Genomic DNA, 23687 nt, shown 5'->3' with positions numbered 1-23687 from the left:
TTTAAGATTTTGATCTGAACGTTTAGAAAACTCAACTTTGAATTCCTTACCCTAAATGGGCCACCATCCCCGTCATCAAGTTCTAGGATATATCCTTCAACAGGATTGTGGGCAAAAGGCGGTATCCTCCAGGCCAGCGTCACACTGTTATTTCGGGTGCAGCACTTCTCGAGCTGTAGCAGTGGCACCGGGGGCACTGTAATGGGAACTGAGCACAGATTAGTGTAACTCTGCCCTTCTCCTTTAAGCAGTTTTGTAAGTACATACAGTTTTATCCAGATGAATTATCATGATGATGACTTTTAACACCGAGGCACAATCGGGCGTGCGATAATCCATTTCTCATGTGCTGTGCTGACAGCAAAGTGACAACCTGTCTAAATATAATTACACTTGTGCTTAAAAAGCAAATAAAGAGAACAATGTTGATGGATTCTTGTATTCCTTTCTACTGTAGATCAGAAGGATGTAACCTTTAATCACTCCACGCTTCCATCACAGTTTCATTAAAACCACTGCTCACAGATGATTCAGGAATGTTTCTTCTTATGAAATTGTCTGTACACATTTCCTGATCACATACTTTACTGTCACATTATCTGGCTGTACTTAATGTCATAGAAATACTGTTGTTAAATAATGTATATTTTGTACCCTAAATACTGTATGTCTGACAGTGGGAATACAAAATAATGTTGCTTACTTACTCCAAATCACTGCAACGTTGGGACTGCAGTAGCATTCTTATCTCACTTATTTCTAATCCTTTCATGATCCCCTAAAAAATGATGTATGCATTTGATATTCCATGGAATTTTGTGTTTCTACATCTTCAATCTCCACAACATGGCCCTCGAATCACAATTGCCAACCTGGCTACATGCCATCATTTTTTTTCCATTCCTTGTATTCTGGTTAATAATAGTCCTTTATCGATAATAGAGACATAAGGGGCCATCCATTCAAATGCAATAGTGCCGATCCCATTGATTTGAGAAGGGGTCAATGAGAAGGGTTTAAGGCGGGAGAGGGCTTTAGATAAAAAAGGGGTAGAGAGAAAATTTCCTTGAGCAGAACACAAGAGCCGGGATGGTGCATAACGAGAAATTAGGGCTGAGATGTAAGGAGGGGCAGAAGAGTGTAAAGCTTTAAAAGTGAGGAGGAGAATTGAGTGTGTGATATGGGATTTGATAGGAGCCAGGAGAGGGATTTCAGCAGGAGAGATGCTGAGACCGATTTCGGAAATAGTAGAGTGATTCTGGCAGCAGCGTTTAGGATAGATTGTAGGGGAGACAGGTGAGAGGCAGGAAGGCAGGATAGCAGGAGGTTACAGTAGTCGAGACGGGAGAGAATGAGGGTCTGCATCAGAGTTTTTGCAGTCGAGCAACAGAGGAATGGGCGTATCTTGGTATTATTGCGGAGGAAAAAACGACAGTTTTTTGCTACCTTTTCAATGTGAGAAGAGAATGTGAGAGAGGAGTCGAGTGTGACCCCTAGGCAGCGTGCTTGGGCTACTGGATGAATTATAGTACTTCCAACAGTAATGTAGAAGGAGGTAGTAGGGCTAGATTTGGGAGGAAGTATGAGGAACGCTGTTTTTGCCGTGTTAAGTTTAAGTCAGCGGAGGGCCATCCAGGATGATATAGCGGAGGGCCATTCAGAAACTTTAGTCTGTACAGCAGGTGTAAGGTAAGGGGTAGAAAAGTAAATTTGTGTGTCATCAGCATAGAGGTGATATTTGAACCCAAGAGATGTGATTAGGTCACCTAGGGAGAGTGTGTAAAGAGAAAAGAGAAGGGGTCCCATGACAGGACCCTGGGGTACCCCCACAGAGAGATCAATAGAGGAGGAGGTGTAAGCAAAAGAGACACTGAATGTACGATGGGAAAGGTAAGAGAAGATGCAGAATAGAGCTTTGTTACGAATACCAAGAGTATGGAGAATATGAAGGAGAAGAGGGTGGTCCACAGTATCAAATGCTGCAGAGAGGTCGAGTAATATGAGCAGAGTGTAATGACCTCTGTCTTTGGCAACATGGAGGTCATTAGTTATTTTAGTGATGGCTGTTTCAGTGCAGTGAGCAGTGCGGAAGCCAGAATGTAGAGCAGGGTGGGGAACGTCAGGCCCTGCTAAGGCAACTGCTATAACCGGGGTCGCGCTAATTTTAAAAAAAATGGCCGCCGCGCGCCCGATTGGGAGGAGGTGCTGTGAGGCACCGGCAGCCCTACACGATCCCCAGCATCCACCCTACTAGCCCCAGCAATCCCCCAGCAGCCACCGTACTTCCCCTGCACTCCCCCCACAGAAGTCCCCGCAGCAGTCCCCGCACTTCCCCCATGCTTCTCCAGCAGTTCCCCCCGCACTTACCCCAGCATCTGCCATACATGATCCCCCCAGCAGCGGCAGCAACTACCAGAGGTAGGGGGGCGGGATTCTGTGTGTCTACATGCCTGCCGTGTGCCTGCCGTGTGCCTGCCTGTCTGTGTCTGTATGGCCCGCGACCGATGTTTTAAATAACCAAATGGCCCTTGGAAGTAAAAAGGTTCCCCACCCCTGTTGTAGAGGGTCTAGGAGAGAATAGGTGTTGAGAAAATGGAGCAAGCGAGAGAATACAAGACGTTCAAGGAGTTTAGAGGCAAAGGCATCAGGGAGACAAGTCGATAGTTAGAAAGACAGGTAGGGTCAAGCTTGCTGTTTTTGAGTAATGGTATGACTGTTGCATGTTTGAAGGAGGATGGAAAGGTACCAGAGTACAGGGAAGAGTTAAAAATGTATGTGAGCATAGGGATTATAGAAGGAGCAAGAGGTTTTAGGAGATGGGAGGGAATGGGGTCAAGAGGGCAGGTGGTAGAGAGAGAAGAGGAGATCAGCTCCGTGACAGCAGATAAAGAGTCAAGGAATGCAGGAGGAGACTTAGGAACAGGTGTAGAATGGGAGGAGGATACAGAGGGGATGGCCTGACGTATGGATTCCACCTTTTCCTTGAAATAGTCAGCAAATTCCTGAGGTGAGATGGAGGAAGCAGAACAGGCAAGAGAGGGTGGTCTGAGTAGGGAGTCAAAGAGAGAAGAGTCGGCGTGGATTAGACTTGTGCGTGTTGATTAGTGAAGAAAAGTAGGTTTGTTTAGCTTGAGAGAGGGCAGAGTTGAAACAGGATAGAATAAATGTGTAGTGAAGGAAGTCTCCTCCAGAGACATTCAGAGGAACGAGTGCAGGAATGCAGCATGTGCATGTGGGGAATTTAGCCAGGGTCTAGGGTTAAAAGGGCGATAACGGCAGAGAGAAAGCGAGGCATGTAGATCAAGAGAGAGGACAGGGAGAGTTGTAGTTCCTGACCTGATTGTCAGGGTCTGGAGCAGAGCTGAAAGAGAAGAGGGACGAGCATAAAGTGGAATCAAAAGCTGGTCGCTTAATAGAACGCAGGTCTCTGCAGAGACGAGGGGTAGATCAAGGTGGAGAAGGGGAGAAGTGAGAGAGAGAAAATGAGACGAGGTGATGGTCAGAGAGAGGAAAAGGGGAAATGGAGAAATCCGAGAGAGAAAAGTTTTTAGTGAAAACCAGGTCTAGGTAGTGGCCATCCTTGTGGGTGCTGGCTCCAGTCCACTATTGAAGGCCAATAGAAGAGGTGAGAGAGAGAAAGCGGGAAGCCCAAGGGAGAGAGGGGTCATCTATGTGGCAGTTGATGTCCCCAAGGAAAAGAACAGAGGAGTCTGAGGAGAGAAAGAAACTGAGCCAGGATTCAAAGTGAGAGAGAAAGGCAGAAGGGGGATGAGTAGATGTAGGTGGGTGTTAGATGACCGCCACGTGGACAGGGAGAGGAGAGAAAATCTGGACGGTGTGAGTCTCAAAGGAGGGAAAAGCAAGAGAGGGAGGAACAGGAAAGGTTCAGTAGCAGCAGAGAGAGGAAAGCAGGAGCCCAATTCCTCCACCCCTGCCATATTATTTGTGGAAGGTAATATAACTGAACATACAGACTGTGCTGACATATATCTGGCACAAGGACAGGTGAACATGTCAATGCTTAAAATCGTATATTATGTAGCATGGTTGACATCATACTTTCAGATCATGTAAGATGCCTGAGAGGCATACAATACATTTTATTGCAGGCTTATGTGGAAGAAAAGTGGTTAAAATATTGTACTTTAGTGACAAAGTTACCAGGCACATTTTTCAGCTCGGTCATGAAGTTACTTACTATAATTCTGGGTCTTCTGAGTCAACTATGCGCTATCGATAAATGACCCTCTACATACCGCATAACATAGAGGTGTTAATCTCAATGACAAGGCACCATCAATAAGAGTTAAACGTTTTCTAAACCATTTCAATTAAGCATTATTTCATGCAAATAGTATTACATACTATAGAAATTCAGTTTAATGTGATGAATACATAGTATGTGAAAGTTGGTTGCACATCAATCATTAAAAATATATTGGCTAAAAGCTGTTACCGGAAGGATGAGTCTGGTTCACACAAGTACCTAACACAGATGTTTGCAAAATCAAGAAATCACCAAATATCATGTATAAAGTCCCTGCCCAAAATGCCAGTTGTTCTTAAACTATGGTGGTTTGATCATATACAGCAATGTGTGAATTAAATTAGCCAAAAGTGATTTTAATCGTCGCTGATCTTCCTTGGGGTTATCTTATGACTAAATAAATTGACACATTATATAATCAAATTGCTATGACTCAATACTGCTAAAAAAAACTGACCGTAACAGGTCTATATATACATGCGAAAGACCACTACTTAAAATAGTGTAAAATATAAACTCTGTGGGCATCCTTACTATGTAAACATGCCTTTTCTGACACAGAGAATGTCTGAGGAATGCGTTTCCTCTGTTCTCTACATTCCTCTCATGCTTTCTATAGCCCAGAGAATCTTCACTTAGTCCAGAGTAACAGAGTCAGTTCAAACCAAGAAACTGGACTCAAACAGTTATGCATCACACTTATTTTTTTTTAATGCATAATTATCCTTAAATATCAGCCTGTCATGTCTTTGAAGTATTATAGCAAAAATAGTAGAAGAAGGTGTCATTGAAGGCGTCATTGAAGGCATCATAACTTTCCTTACTATGACTGGATACTCTTATGTCATGTGCCACAGTTGTTTTACTAAACTGTGTAATATTGTGGGCTCTTTGCAATTGATATCTAACAGCTACAGTTCATACAAATCAGACGGTTGCTGAAAACTGGACTCATCATTACCTCCCTACATATTAGATAGCATAATGACTGTTTATAAATCATTACATTCCTTGCACAAAAAGGGTCATCATTTTACCTATTCTGTATCTAAGTCCTTTTTATCTACTTCAAACAACAAACTTCTTCCGACCAGCCTAATATTAGCTAAAAGTATTCAGTATATGAAATCATTGTTCTCAGCAGAAGAAAACTTTCTGTCTGTTCCATTCTTCGGAAGAGAATTATTTGAAGTTAGCAAGTTAATGACAAAAAAATCCATACAAGTCATTCAACAAGAATAAGGTCACACTGTATCTATATATAAGCACAAAGTTAGAAAAGGTCACGGAGCCTTATTTTCCACCTGTCAATCAGTTTATAACTTGAGTCCATCTCTTCACTCACCTGTGTTCATTAAATGATAACAGTAAGTCTTTCACCACAGGTTCCCAGCTGTCATCTTTGTTCCTTTGCAGTGAATGTACAATTGGAAAAAGGAAAAGAACTGTGAGCTCACCCTTACATTTCATCTGAATAAAATCCAGCTGGTGGATGGCTTGCAGCAAAGGATCGCTGTCCAAGGTCAGGTCGAATTCCGGAGACACTTTAGGTTCAAGAGCTCCTTTCACCCACTGCTCCTGAGATCCATGAACTCGCTTAATCAAAGCATCTGAGATCTTCAAAGTAGCACAAAACAAAGTGTCAGGCATTACAAAAAATGCTAACTGTATCTTCATTTATTTATTTATAAAATGTTTTACCAGGTAGTAATACATTGAGAGTTACCGCTCGTTTTCAAGTATGTCCTGGGCATTATTTGTTTAGATGAAAAATAATACATGGTTACAAATACAGTTACATAAGTGAGCAGGGTATACATTATATACAATACATAGCATGCAGAGTTAGAGATCATATATATTATAGACGTACAGTATGTAGCAGTTACAGACCAGATAAAAATGTGAGACAGCATTAGTTTTGAAAGAACTTAGACTTATGGCGGCTGTGACAGTCTCCAGTAGGATGTTCCAGTCTGGGGTGGATTATAAGAGAAGGAGGAGCGTCCGGCTTCTTTGTTGAGCCTTGGGACCATGAACAGTCTTTTGGAGTCTGATCTCAGGTGATAAGTGCTGCATGTGGTAGGGGTGAGGAGCTTGTTCAGATAGATGGGTAGTTTGCCCTGAAAGTATTTGAAGGCAAGACAAGGAAGATGAAATTTGCGCCTAGACTCAAGTGATGACCAATCTAGTTCTTTTGAGCATTTCGCAGTGATGTGTGTTGTGGTTGCATTGGATAACAAAACAGCATATTGAATCATAGCAATAACCCCCCACAGACATCAACCTCCAATCACTCCAATCAGTAAAATATGGGGTTATTGGACTACATTTTTATTTCTTTATTATTGGAAAAGTACAGACTTTTATCAGCAGGTCTCCATTGCAATCTGTCTGATTATTGATGCTAGAATTTGGTGACACTAACAGAGCATCAGTGAGCGTCGACAGGACTTGCGTCCATTGTAAAAAACATTATACAGTTCTCATCTAGCAGACATGGTAGTAACATGAGGAAGTTGAGGGACAGTTTATCAGGGAGGAAGTAGAAAAATGATTTTAAAAAATGCACGTAGATTTCATGGACTATCCCTTATGAATAGGGAAATTATTATTGTCAGTTGTCAAAGTGCCTGTTGATGTTTTCCTTTGCTTCAGTAGGGAGGAAAAATCCCTGTCAGAAAGCTATCTCCTAGATAAGAAGATGACAGGAACGGCCCCAATTGCATGCACTCATACCCCTTAGTAAGAGCAATAGTGGGTTCAATGATGCATAGGCCGAGTGAAGGATAGTTCCTACGAAGTTACATCATACAGTATACTGGAGTGATGTATGTAAGCTGGTAAGAGGATGGCACATACGAGGTACGGTCGTATATTGATAGCCCTAGTGGGCCAGAGAACAAGCAACTATTCACTCAGTACTGAGTGAAAGAGTGGATTATATTTAAAAACAATGTTTAATAAAACAATAGGATAAAAAAGGTGGGGACATATTGGTTGATATAACCATGTGAAATGTAAATATATAAATAACCAGTAGCTGGTCAGCCACAGGATTAGGGGTTAGAGGCAGTATACGCCTGTCACGCCCTGGTAATTAGTGTCATGCCCTGGTAATTAGTGTCACGCCCTTGTAATTAGTGTCACGCCCTGGTAATTACCATTGCTTCAGTTAAAATTCCCAAAGCGATAAGACTGACACATAGGGGCCTATTCACAAGGCAGTGATACATGGTTTAATTGCCAATAAATGCCCTTATAGCACGATACTGTCTGATCTGCTTTTTAACGCACATTATCAGCCAGAGACAAAAAAGTCGTCCGACAAGCCAAAAAAAGCCAAAAGCGCATTTTTTTCCCAGTAATAGCTATTCACAAAGCTTTGATAAATTTATTGGCCTATACAATCTCTCAATATTTTAGCACAAGCTAAAGGCTGTCCGGGGATCCTCAGGTAGTCCGGGGGTCCTTGGGTGGTCCCTATGGGTGTTCGGGGGCCTCCGGGTGATTTATTAAACTTTGTTTTTAGCTATAATCCATTCCTTCACTCAACACTGAAGGGGAATAGTTGCTTGTTCTCAAGCCCACCAGGACTATCAATATACGACCGTACCTCGTGTGTGCCATCCTCTTACCAGCCTACATACAGTACATCACTCGGGTCGTTAGGCATTTCCTCAGCTTCCCTTCACTATTTTCCCTATAATAAATTATTTCATATATGTTTTCCATGTTATTTTAATTAGAACGGCATACTCTTTATTGCAGAGGCGTTCTCTACTTTGAAAAGTGCAATGTGCTGCTCTAAATTAGGTGCAATATAGGAAAAGCCATAATATAAATGTATTTTTGTATGTATTATTTTATTATTCAGCCTGGTGACCTACATACACATACTCATAGACCCAGAACCAGCTCAGAGCAAGTCAATTGCAGTGGAGCCTTGAAAATTCTGCAGACAATTCCAACCCCTTTTACTGCTCTGTTTTCAGAACTCCAGCTAGAACAGGTGTTTAAAAGTATGACGGCATATTCCACATATACTGTAGCTATTTAATCAAATCTGCAAGCTATATAGCAATGCTGATTTGATTTAACTGGCATCATGGCGTAAACATCTATTAAACGAACAGCATTCTGAGCATTCACTCTAGTCAGCCTTAATAACCAGCTGCAAAGTAATCTTTTATAGTTGAAGCCAAACTGCAAACATAATGGCAATCAAGTAAATATTCAATAGCAATACCGAAAGATATAATACCAAATCATTGTTTAACCTGCCTAGTCAAAAAAAAATGTAATTTGGTAAGAACAGTGTAAGTTTAATATATATAAATATTTGAGAGAGACAGAGACAGAGACAGAGAGACAGACAGAGAAACAGAGAGACAGAGAGACAGAGAGACAGAGAGACAGAGAGACAGAGAGACAGAGAGACAGAGAGACAGAGAGACAGAGAGACAGAGAGACAGAGAGACAGAGAGACAGAGAGACAGAGAGAACTGCAAACATACATGAGACCAGGCAAATAAGTTAACTTGATTATGCAAAGTATATTCAAATTATTTACATTCACATATTTCCCAGGTGCCTCTCTTCTTTCCTTCTCCTCCACAAGCCCCATTTCAGGATCTGGCCTTACAAAGGCTTGGACAAAATGCAAATTGATGGTGGAAATGTGTGATTTTTGGTAAACTTGCAGCCCTTTGTGGCTTGGTGAAACGTTTGGCAAGGAAGCAAAATTCAAAAAACAAACACAACAAATGTTGTGACTGCGTTTGGATAGTCTTGCACATCTCTAGTTAGAAGTATCTATGCTGCTAGATAATTTAGTAACTGTATATTTCTGTCCTCTATGGAGCTGGAAGTTATGTGAAATTTACATTGATGTCTATGACATGGTAGCACCGTGCTATACTTGTTAAAGATGTTTATAACTTCAATAAAAACAAACAATGTTTTAAAAGAAGAGAACATGCATTGTTTTTGGGTGTAGACTCATTGACTAGAGCAGGGGTGCAAAACTATTTGTGCTGAGACCCCCCTTGCCTGATACCCCATCTGGTGCTCGTGCCCCCCCCCTACCTTGCTTTCTGGCATGTGCGGGGGTCATATGACGTCACGCCATGAGCCCGCTGCGTCATTTGATGCCGTGTTGCCATGGCGACTCGTAAAACAGCCGTCTGAATCAAGGTAAGTGGAGTGTTGCAGAGAACTCACACGATCCCCAGGCATTTAATTAAATGCCTTGGAAGAGCGCGGGGCCTCTGCAAGCGACCGCCAGAAAAATCTTGTGCCCCCTGGGGGGCTGTGCCCCCCAGTTTGCACACCGCTGGGCTAGAGCTCTGATAACTTGAGGTCTTCAGGGTAGTTTTGCCAGTTAGAACTGATGCGCAAAAGTGACAGTCCCTGCTATGACCAAAATGAAAAGATTGCATGTTCAATGGGTTAAATTTGGGTGACTTGAGTCTTTTTTTTAAAAATCCTACTAGTGAGTATTTTAAAATATGCTTAGAAACTGTAAATGTTTCCATGGTAACAAATACTTTGTAGGGGTTTCAGTCTTTTCAAATGTTGGTGCAGAGGTTGCATGTCAGGTAAATTGTTTATTTATTTTTTGTTTTTCATGTGATTGTGAAGTAACAAGAGATAAACATAAGTAGCTGATTAACATGAAACCAGCAGTTCCAGAAAAAACACAAAGCTATTCATTTTTCCCAGGCTATAAATGTCAAATTGTTATTTCAAGACTCATTATATGGAAACGGACATTGGTTAGCTATGTCGGACTCTCCCTTTTAAATGAATATAAGTAAGACGAAATAGACCCCCTTTCCTAATATATGAACCAGGCCAGTAGAGCAAAGAAAAAATAATACAAAATTGTGCGACCCAATCATTTCAGTTCCATTCAGAAACTTTTTTTGGACAACTATACTTGAATATTTTTTTCAATCACTTATGGTTGAATGGCGGTGGCGGTTTTAGGTTTGCATCGTTAAGCAGACTTTCTCATTCTGTTAACAGGGGTCTATGTATGGCAAAGAAACTACTGGTGTTCAGCTATTTTTTTAAATTGTCAACTTGTTGCTGCTCCAATAGTAAGAAGCGTGTTAATTATGTATCTTGCATAAGCGGTGCGAAAACTGGGGGAAATTCTTGGGGGCGCGGCGGTTACCGAGGCCTTGCGTTCTTCCCCACGGCATTTAAATTAAATGCCGGGGGAGGCGTGAGGCCTCTGTAACTCCCTTACCTGCTCACTGCTGGGTCTTCGGCAACGCGCGTCAAATGACATGACGTCACATGACCTGTGGCGTCATTTGACGACGAGTCCTTGGAGAGGGGGGTGTGAATGCTGTGGCTGCTGGGCAGGGGGGCGCAGGTCAAGACGTTTGTGCACCCCTGTCTTACATCATAACGGATCATTGCATTACCTTCAACCACCCAGGAAAAGAGATATCTCTCTGCTTTGTTTACATACCACGGTCACAAAGCATAGGAGATACCGGCACCCGATAACGGGGCCTGTATCTCAGGAAGCAGGGGGTCCCCGGACCTGAAATCAACGCGGTTCTGCTCCGGAGACCCCCTGCTCACGTACACTAGTATTACATTTTTTTAATTAAAACCCTGCGATCGCTGCTGAGTTATGCGCAGGGAGAGACGGCTCTCTCTGTGCAGCTCTCTATGCAGCTGGGCCAGATCGCTGCAGATCCACGGGTGAGACCTTTTGAGAGAGGCTGAGATCACATTGCTGCTCATCGTACGTTTTGGTCATTTTGCTATCGCAGGTCTTCAGAGTCTTTCTCTCTATAATTGAGACAAAACTGGAGGCGTAACAGGCCAAGCGAGACATTTTATGAAGGCTACTAGCATAGGCCTCTTAAAGTCTTCAGCAAAGATGGAGACTTTGTTCTCTATGCCAACCTCAAGGTCATTAATAAACAAGTTAAAAAGCAGGGGTCCCAGTACCGATCCCTGAGGTACTCCACTGACAACTTTAGCCCAACCTGAAAAAGTTCCATTTATGACAACCATATGTTGCCTATGTTTCAACCAGTTTTCAATCATGTGCATATATTTTTACTGAATCCTATTGACTTTATTTTGTAGACCAACCTCTGTGTGGAACTGTATCAAAAGCCTTTGCAAAATCTAAGTAGACCAAATCAACTGCATTACCCTGGTCTAAATTCCTACTTACCTCCTCAAAGGTTAGTTTGGCATGATCTATCCTTCATAAATCCATGCTGACTATTACTAATAATTTTGTTTCCATTAGGGATTTCTGAATATTATCCCATATTAATCCTTCAAGTAGCTTACCCACTATTGAAGTCAGGCATACAGGTCTGTAATTCCCCGGTTGTGCTCCAGCTCCCTTTTTGCATATAGGCACCACATCTGCTTTACACCAATCTTGTGGTACTGAGCCTGTAGAATGGAGTCCTTGAATATTAAATGTAATGGTTTGGCTATTACTGAACTTAACTCCTTGAGAACTCTTGGATGTATGCCATCGGGGCCAGGTGCCTTATTTATTTTAATCAAGCCGCTTATGAACTTCTTCCTCAGTTAACCAATTGTTAATTAATATGGAGATTGTGGCTTCCTCCTGTGGCACTACTATTTCAAATGATTCTTCCCTGGTAAGCATAGAGGCAAAGAATTTGTTAAATACCTCAGCCTTTCCCTTATCTCCAATATTCTGCCTGCCCATCTCACACTGAAAGGGTCCTATATTTTCTTTTCTCATTTTTATTTTTTTATTAAGTAGCTTAAAGAACTTTTTAGCGTTGATCTTACTTTATATTGCAATCCTTTTTTTATTATCCATTATTGCTCATTTGATTGCCCTTTTGCCATTTTTGTTACATTCCTTATAATTCTGATACGATGTCTCCGTCCCTTCTGACTTCAACAATCTAAACGCCTGCCGCCCCTTTTCCAATTCCTCCCTTACTTGTTTTATTTAGCCACATTGGTTTTGAGTTATTTCTTTTATACTTATTACCCAAGGGTATACACTGATAAGTGTGCTTTTCTAACAATATTTTAAAGACTGCCCATTTATCTTCTACATTTTCCCTGCAAAAAAATCAACCCAGTGTATTACTTGTCCTCAGTTTATTAAAATCTGCTTTTCTAAAGTTTAATGTCTTTGTTGAACCCAAGTAATCTGTTTTTTGATAATTGATACTCGACAAGCACTAAAATGGCAAATATTGGCCAAAGCAAGTGAAAAGTACATTGATACATTGATGCTATGAGATCAATGTCAGAAGCCATCTAACGCCTAAATTGCTTTTGAAAGACCACAAACTGTTTACTTCCAGCTGTGTCTAAGGTTTAGAAGAGAATAATACTTTTTTTTTAATTGTATCATGCTCTGTAGAGATCATCTATGATTTTTAGAACACATTTTTTTGTGCATTTATACACAAGGTGTTGAACATGGTTAGAATTCATTAAAAAGATTGATTTAAATGCACAATCCAAGTAATATTCTACTTTTTTTTTTAATCCAATTTTGTACCATATAATACTTACAGCATTAAAAGAAAATGTAATTCTACTTTTTAATGAGTTTTTTTTTTAATATACAGAGCATCCTTTTGATTTCTATAGCAGGCTTTATTTAGCACACCTCCCCAGCAGTGCAAGATCTTTGCAACACTTTCCTGTTTGTGATGATTTGTTGCAAATGTTCCCAGCAGTTTGAGCTGCAAGCTGTAACAATGGGCAATTTTACCTTAATAATATCAGGATACATTATAGCTGCTGAATTACACTGATTGAAACTGAAATGAGGCCATTACGTAAACCCAGGGAAGCAGGACCTTTGCTGATCGATCACAGGAGAACGAATTGATTGGCAGTTTAGGTAATTAGTTTTCAATAAAGGTAATCGGGCTGCATTTTTTAGTGCCGCTTGAACTGCCTCTTTAAAACAGATAATTAGACAATGCACTTTACAACCCAAAATATTTAAGTTACAGTGTATATAATATACGCTCTATGAACAAAGAAGTGAAACTGCAGATTGGTTCATTAAAAAGCAGTACAATCCAGGGACGTACCTATAGCCCGGGCAAAGCCTGGGGGCCGCGCTATTGGGGAGCGCACTCTATACCCCCCCCCCCCCCGCCCCCCTATCAGCGGCCCATCTGTCTCTCTTCAGATAGAGACCGGGTTGGGTGGGTAGGAGGAAAACGGAGGTTGGAGGAGATCAGAGGCTGATGCCGGCTGCGGTGCGCTGGTCTGATCACATTAGAACAGCTGCAGACAGTAGAAGGGATGAGGAGAACATGGCTGTCTGGCTGCTTAACTACTGCAGCATCTGGGCAGCAGGTGGCGATGCGGAGCACTCCATAGCTGTTCCTCTCTAGATCTCGTGTGTGTCTCTGTCTGTGTCTGTGATGCATATGTGTGTTTCATGCATATGTTATATATGTATATATGTATATATAGCCATGTATATAAATGGCTTATTGCTTTCCTCTCTGTGGGCAGTAAGTCCTGGTAAGAACAGGTATGCCCACAGTAGTTATGGAGGTTTTCCCTCATCCAATGGTGAGGTGCCCTATGTATGGAGGGGAGTGGCTGTATGCTCTGAGTCCCTGGATAGTGACATCAGGGATGCGACTATTTCCTGAAGTATATAAGGCACAACACAGTTAGCTGTAGATGTGTGGTGGTTGGGTGTTGGTGGTGGATTTTGGAGTGAGAGTTCAAGTTCTAGTTCTACCGTGTTCTGGCAGCGGCGGAAAGCTGATAGGATAGTATGACCTGCATAAGGGATTGAGGAAACAATTTGTGACCCTAGTGAAGTAACTAGCGGTCCGGGTTGACCAATCAGCCTGTCAAGCCACTCTGTGTCCAGGGACCTGGCGCAGAGAGGATCTCCCTAGGACAATAGGGAATCCCACTTCGATTCAGGAGGGCATACCTTGCGAAGGGACAGCACGGAGAGATGTGTGGCTAGAGCCGGCAGCTGCATGGGGCAGTCTGCCACATCACCGTCAATAATAAAGATGCCTTGTTCAAAGAGACCCCCACTGTGTGAGTGTGAAGTTACTCGCACGTGGGTGGCACTACCGAGAAGGAGTTCCTCACCAGGACCATCTCCCTGCGGAAGCATAGATCCTGATGAGGTGGAGGCGCTGCACATGATGTAAGTTGGACTCGCACCCACTACCTCAGCCACCTGTCTGTTGATAATCCCCAAATACCATCAAGCGGGAGACTCAGGAGCCCTGTTGCCTACAGGTTCACCATCAAACACCACACGTAATGGGGACAGTTTAGATCACCCGGGCCAATGTGAGATTGGGGGGGGGGGATAAACCCGTTACATATATATACATATATATATATATATATATATATATATATATATATATTTCTTTTTTAATTGTTTGTCTGTGTGTGTCTGTGTATTCTTCATGGGGGGAGGGAGAAGAGAGGATGGGGGGATGGAGGAGAGAGGATGGGGGGAGGGAGAAGAGAGGATGGGATGGGAGGGAGGAGAAAGGATGGGAGTGACAGAGTGAGGATGGGGGGGGGAGAAAGCAAAAAAAGGGGGGGTGCATCTGTCCCGGTTTTTACATTTGAAAATCTTGTCACCCTAAGGAAGGGGAGAATCTGATGATGATGATGATGATGATGATGATGATGATGATGATGATGATGATGATGATGATGATGATGATGATGATGAGTGGGAGAGAGCTGATGATGATGATGAAGGGCAGAGAGCTTATGGGGGAGAGAGCTGAAGATGATGAGTGGGAGAGAGCTGATGATGATGAAGGCAGAGAGCTGATGAGGGAGAGAACTGAAGATGAGGAGGGGGAGAGAGCTGATGATGATGGGGGAGATGATGAGGAGGAGCTGGGAAAAGGATGAGGGGAGGACAGGATGAGGGGGGAGAGATGATGGTGAGATGATGAGGAGGAAGAGAGGGATGATGGGAGGAGAGATGATGAGGAGGGAGAGATGGGAAGAGATGATGATGAGGGGGAGAGATGATGATGATGATGATGATGATGATGATGATGATGAGGGGGAGTGATGATGATCATGGGGATGATGAGGAGGAGGGATGGGGAGAGATGAGGAGGGATGATGAGATAGAGGATGGGAGGAGGGAGAAAAAATTGCAGTCAGTATTATTAATGGGCCTTGAAAAAAAATTTGGACCGGGGGCCTTCGAATGTCTAGCTACGCAACTGGTACAATCGCACCTCTACAACTAGTACCAAATGTGGGTGAGCTTGGGGTTAGCATTGACTGCCTACTAATCAACTCATCTTATTTATCCTGGTGGCTTCATATAATAACATGTATTGTTTCTAATACTTTCATCCCACACGAAGCTACTTGAACCCAATGCTTGAAAATGGAATATCAAATCACCTCCCTCATTTCCAAATCAGGGGATTTCATGTGTTATCTACTGGGCTACGACTGGGTGAGCTGCATATGTTGTCTCCCAAGGAACGTTGCCGTTAGTATGGAAACACAGCAGTAACACAAGAAATGTTGATGCAGGTGGAAAGAGCAAGCTGATTCAGTGTGAACCTGTATTTGTAGACTAGGTGCCAAGAGCAGCATTTCCAGGCCTGGTGAGACAAGTGCAGTATGAGACCATTCGCTTCAAAAAAGAACAAGAAAGCAGTGATTACGTGTCAGCCATTACAAAGGTTACCTGTTGAGTGCATGTTAACTTAATTAACGTGATTTTGTTTCTCATTATGTGTACCTGATTACAGGGCTTCATTTACATATAGATTATAATGCTGCCTTGAAGCAGGTGCAATGGCCCATTATAGAGATAGATTTGTCCCTAGTAATACTGCAACACAGGTTTATAGGATTGAAACTGTAGTGGTCCTTTTTTAAACAGTAAAATACAAGAAGATAACATAAAATATAAAAAAAATATCATAATTTGGAATTTGTTTCCTGATAATAACTAATACAATAAAACTTTTGCACATGAAACTTTCATCTTCCTAATACATTTTAATTATTGCTAAATTGTCAACATTTGCAAAAAAATGGCATGGACAAGAAACGGGACCCAGAAACAGAACACTTGCATATTGGAATTGGTGTATGGTAGTAGTGATACTGGTGGGGGTGCTGGTGGTTGCAGGTGGGAAGTGGTCTACTAGACTAAGGCAAGGGTGCTCAACTCCAGTCCTCAAGCCCCCCCAACAGGTCAGGTTTTCATGACATCCCTGCTTCAGCACAGGTGGCTCAATCAGTCCCTACTTCAGCACAGGTGGCTCAATCAGAGGTGCAGTACTTGACTGAGCCTCTGATTGAGCCAACTGTGCTGAAGCTGGGATATCCTGCAAACCTGACCTGTTGGGGGGTCTTGAGGACTGGAGTTGAGCTCCCCTGGACTAAGGCATAACTACTGTTTGCAACTGCTGGGCATCAATTATCCCCAACATGACTGCCAGTCAGTCCACCTGTCAATAGGAGCATGAAGATAAATGGTGAGAAGTTAGGCTGAGATTATTGTAGGCACGCGCGTGATGGGGCGCATGGCGTCGCACGCGCCTGTTGCCTGAGCGATCTGTGAATTGAGATCCCTCGTGATGGGGAGGCGTGGTGGAGGCGTGGCTATGATATCACGAGGCTTGTTCACCCTCATTGGCTGAACTGCTCACGTGACACGGCTGTCGTGCGACAATATCACTTTTTTCTGTCGGCTCCAAATTCTGCCGCGCAGCCACTCTTCATCGCGCGCGCTCACACTCACTATGGCCGTCCCTATAAAGCTGTTGCACTTTGTTCGTGCCATCGTTCGCACTGTGGACACAGCCTAAGAAGTGAGTACTGTTTCTTTCCAGCCTCCTGTGACTGGCTATCTGCAACATGGGGCTGATTGCTGACTTACTGTGTAAAGTAAGAGTGAGGTGGAGAATCCTGCTGAACCACAGAACTCTACCTCTGTCTGTGTGATCAAGGGCCCCCACCCCAATACACAAGGCTGATAATGACAACAAGTACTGGTAACCAATGAGAATATAGGTCCTGAACTACCAGCCTCAACCTGTGTTTGTAATGCTTCCTTTAACACCACTGGTTACAGTGCCTGTGTGGGAGTCATTGGGTATTTTACAGACTAAGGCCACGCTTATAGTGCCGGCGACGGGTGACGTCATCGGTTGCGTCGCCGTCGCCACTAGCGAAAGTTGTAATTAAATTTGCAGCGATGTCGCGAGCTACAGGGTCATTGATTGGTTTACAGACAGTCACATGCGGCGACAGTCTGTAAAAAATCAAATTTAACCCGCTTCCAAATTTTTGGTCACGACGTTGCTCCATCTCTCCGTCGCGCTTACTAAAAGCACTGGCGACAGAGTCAATTGCATTCTTTTGGAGCGACGTCGCGTCGCCGTCACCGTCGCAGGCACTATAAGCGCAGCCTAAGGCTTTTTGGGAAGTTTCAGCTATCTGGGTGAGTTTGTCACCTGCCCCTCACATCATTTTATTTCATGATCGTTTAAAAAAATGAACAATAAACTATATATATATATATTTGAAAAAGATTTCACAGGCACTCCAATATAGTATCCTGAATGGGCTGGTGCATATTCCATAAAGATAACAAAAACATACATTACCAGAAACTGGCAAAAAGGAGACAGCACTCAGGCAGGTAAATTCAGTAAGTGTATTAAAACACAAAGCACAGAAGTCCAACGTATCGATCCCACAGGGGGATCTTCCTCAGGGCGACTGTGTGACTGGGACTGGGACTGTGTGACTGGGACTGGGACTGTGTGACTGGGACTGGGACTGTGTGACTGGGACTGCGACTGTGTGACTGGGACTGGGACTGTGTGACTGGGACTGTGTGACTGGGACTGGGACTGTGTGACTGGGACTGTGTGACTGGGACTGTGTGACTGGGACTGGGACTGTGTGACTGGGAGTTTTATTTGCTGTTTTTAGAGCAATGTTTTGTAAAAATGAGGTGTACAGAGCTGTGTCATTCTATGCTTCATCCAGCCATCTCCAGCCGCCTGGTTTATTATGGGGGGGAAGAGGGGGATATTTGAAAGGGCCCTTTTCCATTGTGGCTCTCTCTCTCTCCCGTGTGTACATGCTGCAGAAGCAGTTGATCCCACACACCCTGCTGCTTTGCACTGTAATATGGGCAATACTATGTATATAGTGGTTCCGTAAGGGCCCCGCCCCCCGTCATGACGCGCCCACCCACCCTGTCATGGCCATGCCCCTCGCGCCTGAGAACTCTGCCTGCAGATTGCAGTCTAGCGCTGTGCACACGCCGCCAGGACATCAGGCGCACGTGCAGCGGCCTCCAGCGGGACCTTAGCCTAAGATCTGACACCTCGAGGCATTAAACTAGATTCTCGTTAAGAATAGTATCTTTACATCCAAGGACACCAAGGAAAAACTGTGAGCAGAAGCCAACTTAAATACAGTAACTGTTTTGGTTTAAAAAAAAAAAAAAGTTATGTTTCCCTTTGCATTCTGATTACAGGCAGTCCTCGGTTATCCGACACAATGCGTTACTCAAAATGGCGTTGGATAGCGAAACGTTGTAAAGCGAAACACGTTTTCCCATAGGAACACTGTTTAAATGAAAGGTTCCGTTCCTGAAGGCATTTTTAATGCTAAAATACACAAAATATTTTACGCAGACAATAAGATACGCAGCACACACATAAATTATATAGTGCATATACTGTATTATATATATAATATTACATAATATATAATATAATATAAAAATATAATATATTATATAGTATAATATATATATTATATACACATAAACAACTTTGCAAAGCGTCGGAAGAGCGTTGGATAAGCCGTTTTGGCGTTGTAAAAATTAACATAGGTATGCATTGCATAGCGTTGGATAAGCCATTCATGTAAAGCGAAGCGTTGTAAAACGAGGACTGCCTGTATATTCTTTCCTGAGGAATTAATCCTTCATTGTGTGTTTTGATTTTCTTTTAACTGCTTTAAAAGAAATCTTAAGATACACTCAGGGTCAGTGGAAAGGTATTCGGCATCCTAGTGACCTCCTCCTCTTTCACCCTTCTCCCACTTCTCCTCAATCACCCCCCTCCCACTCCTCCTCAATCACCCCCCTCCACTCCTCCTCAATCACCCCCCCTCCCACTCCTCCTCAATCACCCCCCCCTCCCACTCCTCCTCAATCACCCCCCTCCCACTCTTCCTCTCTCACCCCCATCCCACTCCTCCTCAATCACTCCGCCCTCCCACTCCTCCTCATTCACCCCCACTCCCATTCCTCCTAAATCACCCCCCCTCCCACTCCTCCTCAATCACCCAACTCCCACTCCTAAATCACCCCCCTCCCACTCCTCCTTAATCACCCCACTCCCACTCCTAAATCACCCCCCTCCCACTCTTCCTCAATCTCCCCCCCCCCTCCCACTCCTCCTCAATCCCCCCCTCCCAGTCCTCATCAATCACCCCCCCTCCTCCTCTCACCCCCGCCTTCTCCTCTTACACTCACCCCCTCTTTCTCCTCTTCCTCTCTCACCCCTTATTCTCCACTTTCTCTGTCCCTCTCCTTCTAATTTTCTTCGCTCATCTCCACCTTCTAATCTTCTCTCACACCCGTCCTTTTCCTCTCTAACCCCCTCCTCCACTCAACTATTTGGCTTCAGGGGGAGCAGGGCAGCAATGGAGGAGGAGGACGGCGGGTGGCACTGGGATAAGAGGGCAGAAAAGGAGGACGACAGGCTGTGGACAGAGAAGAGGATGGAGAATGGCAGGAGCAGAGCAGGATAGTACAAGAGGACAGCCGGGGAGGAGCTGCGCTGTAGCAGCAGCAGAAACTGGAAGTCAGTGAAGACTTCTGGGTCAGTCCGCTGGAGCGCGCTTCTCCCCGGCCGTCCTCCTGTGCCACCCTGCTCCACTCCCGTGGTACTCAGTCCTCTTCTCCCACCACCGCCTGACATCCTCCTACAAACAGATGTACCCGGTACACTATGGTGGGGACGGGGTGCTGTATGTTGTGATAGAAACTACAGCACTGATCTACTACATAAACGTGCTGTTGTCCAACACGCTCCTAAAGCATCATAATTGGGATATCAGAGAGGTAACATTGCAAAATATTTAATACTATAAACTGGGTTATAAAACAGTTTTCACGAGGACAGTTTGACAATATTAGCGCTATAATAAGGATTACATTTAGCAGTGTTGGGTAATATTTCAATGAACAGATGTTACAGACTCGTTAAAATACAATTATTTGTCTATAACATATAGATCAAGCATACTGTACATTGCATTACTAAGTGAGGGATGTAGAGGGAGAGGGGGGTTGGCCCGGTATTAAAGTGGTTGCACCCATATGGCCACCCTCTGACCTCACCAGGGAGGCAAGGGGTTAACTGGACTGCGGTCCAGGAATTTGGTTTACACCTTGTCATGTCATGAAAATGTATATTCCCCTGTTCCCATGTTTCATTATAATCCTGTATTTTAAAGATGTTTTAAAGTGCATTTCTGTATCTCCAGTTCTGGAGGTCGCAGAGAGTTGATATTTGGCCAATATGTGGAGTCACTGTAGGCATTAAAATCTGGCAAATTTCGACACACTGAGCCCACCAGAATGGAACTTATTAATATGTGTAGATATTAAAGTATATATGTATGGTATTTTGGATCTGTTCTGAAAATGCAGACTCCATCTGCTATGCTAATAGGTCATGAAGGGCATCCGGCTGATTGAGCCTAAGCACTGTGATCAAAAGTTAACTGCCCTGATTGTTTACACTAAGTACTAATCAACAGACCAAGTACTAATAAACAGACTCTGCCACTCTAATTGTTACCTGAGGGCGGAGAATCATCAAACTGGAGTGATTTGTAAGTTTTATGTCTACACCTACAAACAATGCAGATCCTACAAGATACTTAATTTGGTAGACTGGTCGTCGCCCCTGATTTAATTATGGGGCTACAGAAATAAGACCCTCAAAGTCCCAGTACACATGGGCTAATTAGCTGGGGGGCATGGGTTAATCTGTGTCTCCACGTTAGGGATTGCATACAGATAATTGTTCACTAATAGTCTGTATTCAATGTTAAGAATAGGGTTACACAGGCATATAAACTGTGTCAACCCTACAGTTTTTAGTTGTTCTTCTGATTCCACCTGGAATGTCACCGGATTGCTGGAGAATTGCTAGCTGATACTTCTCCATCCCCCAAACCTAAGTAAGTGTTACCTTCTTGTCTGTTAATTGTACTATATTGCTGTGTTCACCTTTTTTAAGGAATAAATATATTTTATTATATCTAAGCCTCGTTCAGTTCAACCCAGATATTTGGTGTTCATTATATCTTGTCATATGCTACCGTGACAAGGGACTAGATGAATTATCATATGGTACTGTACATTTTTCAAAGGGGAAAATCTAAATTACCTGTAAGAAGCCGGATGGATCATTTTCTTTGATTACTTCCAGGCAGTATTCCATCAGCCCCGTGGACTGGCGCAGTTTCAGTGTGCAGTGATTTATCTGGTCCCAAACCACCTGGAAATAAAGTCACATATTTCTCATAATCCCCCTGGATCTAGAAAATCCAGAAAAATAATACTGGTGGAAACACAAACGACAGGATGAAGTCTTAGCTCTGCGTGTTGTGTGTGTTGTTTAGCTGTCATGGGGCGAATTTTTTTTAAAATAAATTTAAGTTGAAAAGTACATACTCGCCTTCTAATCGGGACCTGCCAACTTAGCGAACCAATTAGCAGTCGGATGTATGAGGTAGGAGGGTAAAACGGAGGAAGCTCCACCATGGGTGCCTGAAGCAGCCATGTTGCTTGTGGCAGGAAGCTCAAACTGAGACAGAGACACACACAGAGACACACACAGAGAGACAGAGACACACAGAGAGACACAGACACACAGACACACAGACACACAGACACACAGAGACACCGAGACACAGACACAGAGAGAGAGACACAGAGAGACAGACACAGAGAGACAGACACAGAGAGACAGACACAGAGAGATAGACACAGAGAGATAGACACAGAGAGATAGACACAGAGAGACAGACACAGAGACACAGACACAGAGAGATAGACATAGAGACACACAGAGAGAGAGACAGAGAGAGACAGAGAGAGAGACAGAGAGAGAGACAGAGAGAGACACACAGAGAGCGAGACACAGAGAGCGAGACACAGAGAGATAATAAACAGAGAGAGAGAATCAGAGACACAAAGAGAGAGAGAGACACATAGAGATAGAGACAGACATAGAGCGATAGAGACAGAGACACAGAGAGATAGAGACAGAGACAAAGAAAGATAGAGACAGAGACATAGAAAGATAGAGACAGAGACACAGAGAGATAGACACAGCGAGAGAGAGACAGAGAGACACAGAGAGATAGACACAGAGAGGGAGAGACAGAAAGAGACAGAGACACAGAGAGATAGACACAGAGAGAGGGAGAGAAAGACAGAGACACAGTGGGATAGACACACAGAGAGAGACAGAGACAGAGACACAGAGAGATAGATACAGTGTGTGTGTGTGTGTGTGTGTGTGTGTGTGTGTGTGTGTGTGTGTGTGTGTTTGTGTGTGTGTGTGTGTGTGTGTGTGTGTGTGTGTGTGTTTGTGTGTGTGTGTGTGTGTGTGTGTGTACACCGTTTTCTTTCCAGCTGCTTTTCAAATTAGGGGGTCGCCTTATTTTCAGGGTCACCCAATAATCGGGCAAATATAGTACTGCACATAATCAGCACAACAGACACAGCTACAGTAAAAGTGAAAACTTATAATAGCCCTGTAACAGCCCATAGAACTACATTAAGAGTAAAGCATAACTATTTTTTCTGTACTGTAAAATTGTTTTGTTAAGTAATCTATCTCAAAAGCTCAACCCTTTTCGTTTGGGAATTGTCCATGTTTTTTGGCCTTAATAAAGGTTTCTTCACAAATGAAATGATAGTGTACCGAGCTTTTGAAACTTTACAGGATTTGTTTTCAAGAATACACTTGAAGGAGAAACCTATTAGGTTTCATACACTCTGTACACACTCATTTAAATGATGAAGAATTCCAATGTTGGTCCGTGAAAAGGCACCTACACTACAACAATTCTACATTTCTTCAAGCCCAATATGGCTACTAAAACTTTGAGGTACTGTACACCCTTAATAAATGAAACCATCCAACGTAACCCCATGTGCATCTTAACTAAGCCAATTCAAGTCTCATATACACTTGATTATGTATTGGTGCACAGGACAATTACTGTAGCGTTACCACTTTGTACCATTTTCTGCTCCTGAATACATCAAATTTAAGAAACTTATTAATCGTGTGTTATACATTTGACACACATTGTTAGCCAGGGAGGGTTT

General features: G+C 43.2%; 1 protein-coding gene across 4 annotated transcripts in view; it reads right to left on the bottom strand.

Annotated features, from left to right (window-relative positions):
* Positions 1 to 23687, bottom strand: part of TRIM67 (tripartite motif containing 67) — a 67330-nt gene that overhangs the window by 20287 nt on the left and 23356 nt on the right. Inside the window, exons 5-7 of one of the 4 annotated variants that reach the window (XM_075597003.1) lie at positions 21733 to 21843; positions 5725 to 5884; positions 51 to 208 (exon numbers count right to left, since the gene is read on the bottom strand). In XM_075597003.1, coding sequence (XP_075453118.1) covers positions 51 to 208; positions 5725 to 5884; positions 21733 to 21843 — 429 coding nt within the window. The remainder of the gene's footprint in view (positions 1 to 50; positions 209 to 5724; positions 5885 to 21732; positions 21844 to 23687) is intronic. The other 3 variants (XM_075597005.1, XM_075597004.1, XM_075597006.1) reach the window with 3 other exon arrangements.

This window comes from Ascaphus truei, chromosome 4 (assembly GCF_040206685.1).
Source record: "Ascaphus truei isolate aAscTru1 chromosome 4, aAscTru1.hap1, whole genome shotgun sequence".
Taxonomy (NCBI): domain Eukaryota; kingdom Metazoa; phylum Chordata; class Amphibia; order Anura; family Ascaphidae; genus Ascaphus; species Ascaphus truei.
Note: the sequence above shows the minus strand (reverse complement) of the source record. Positions and strands in the feature narration are given on the sequence as shown.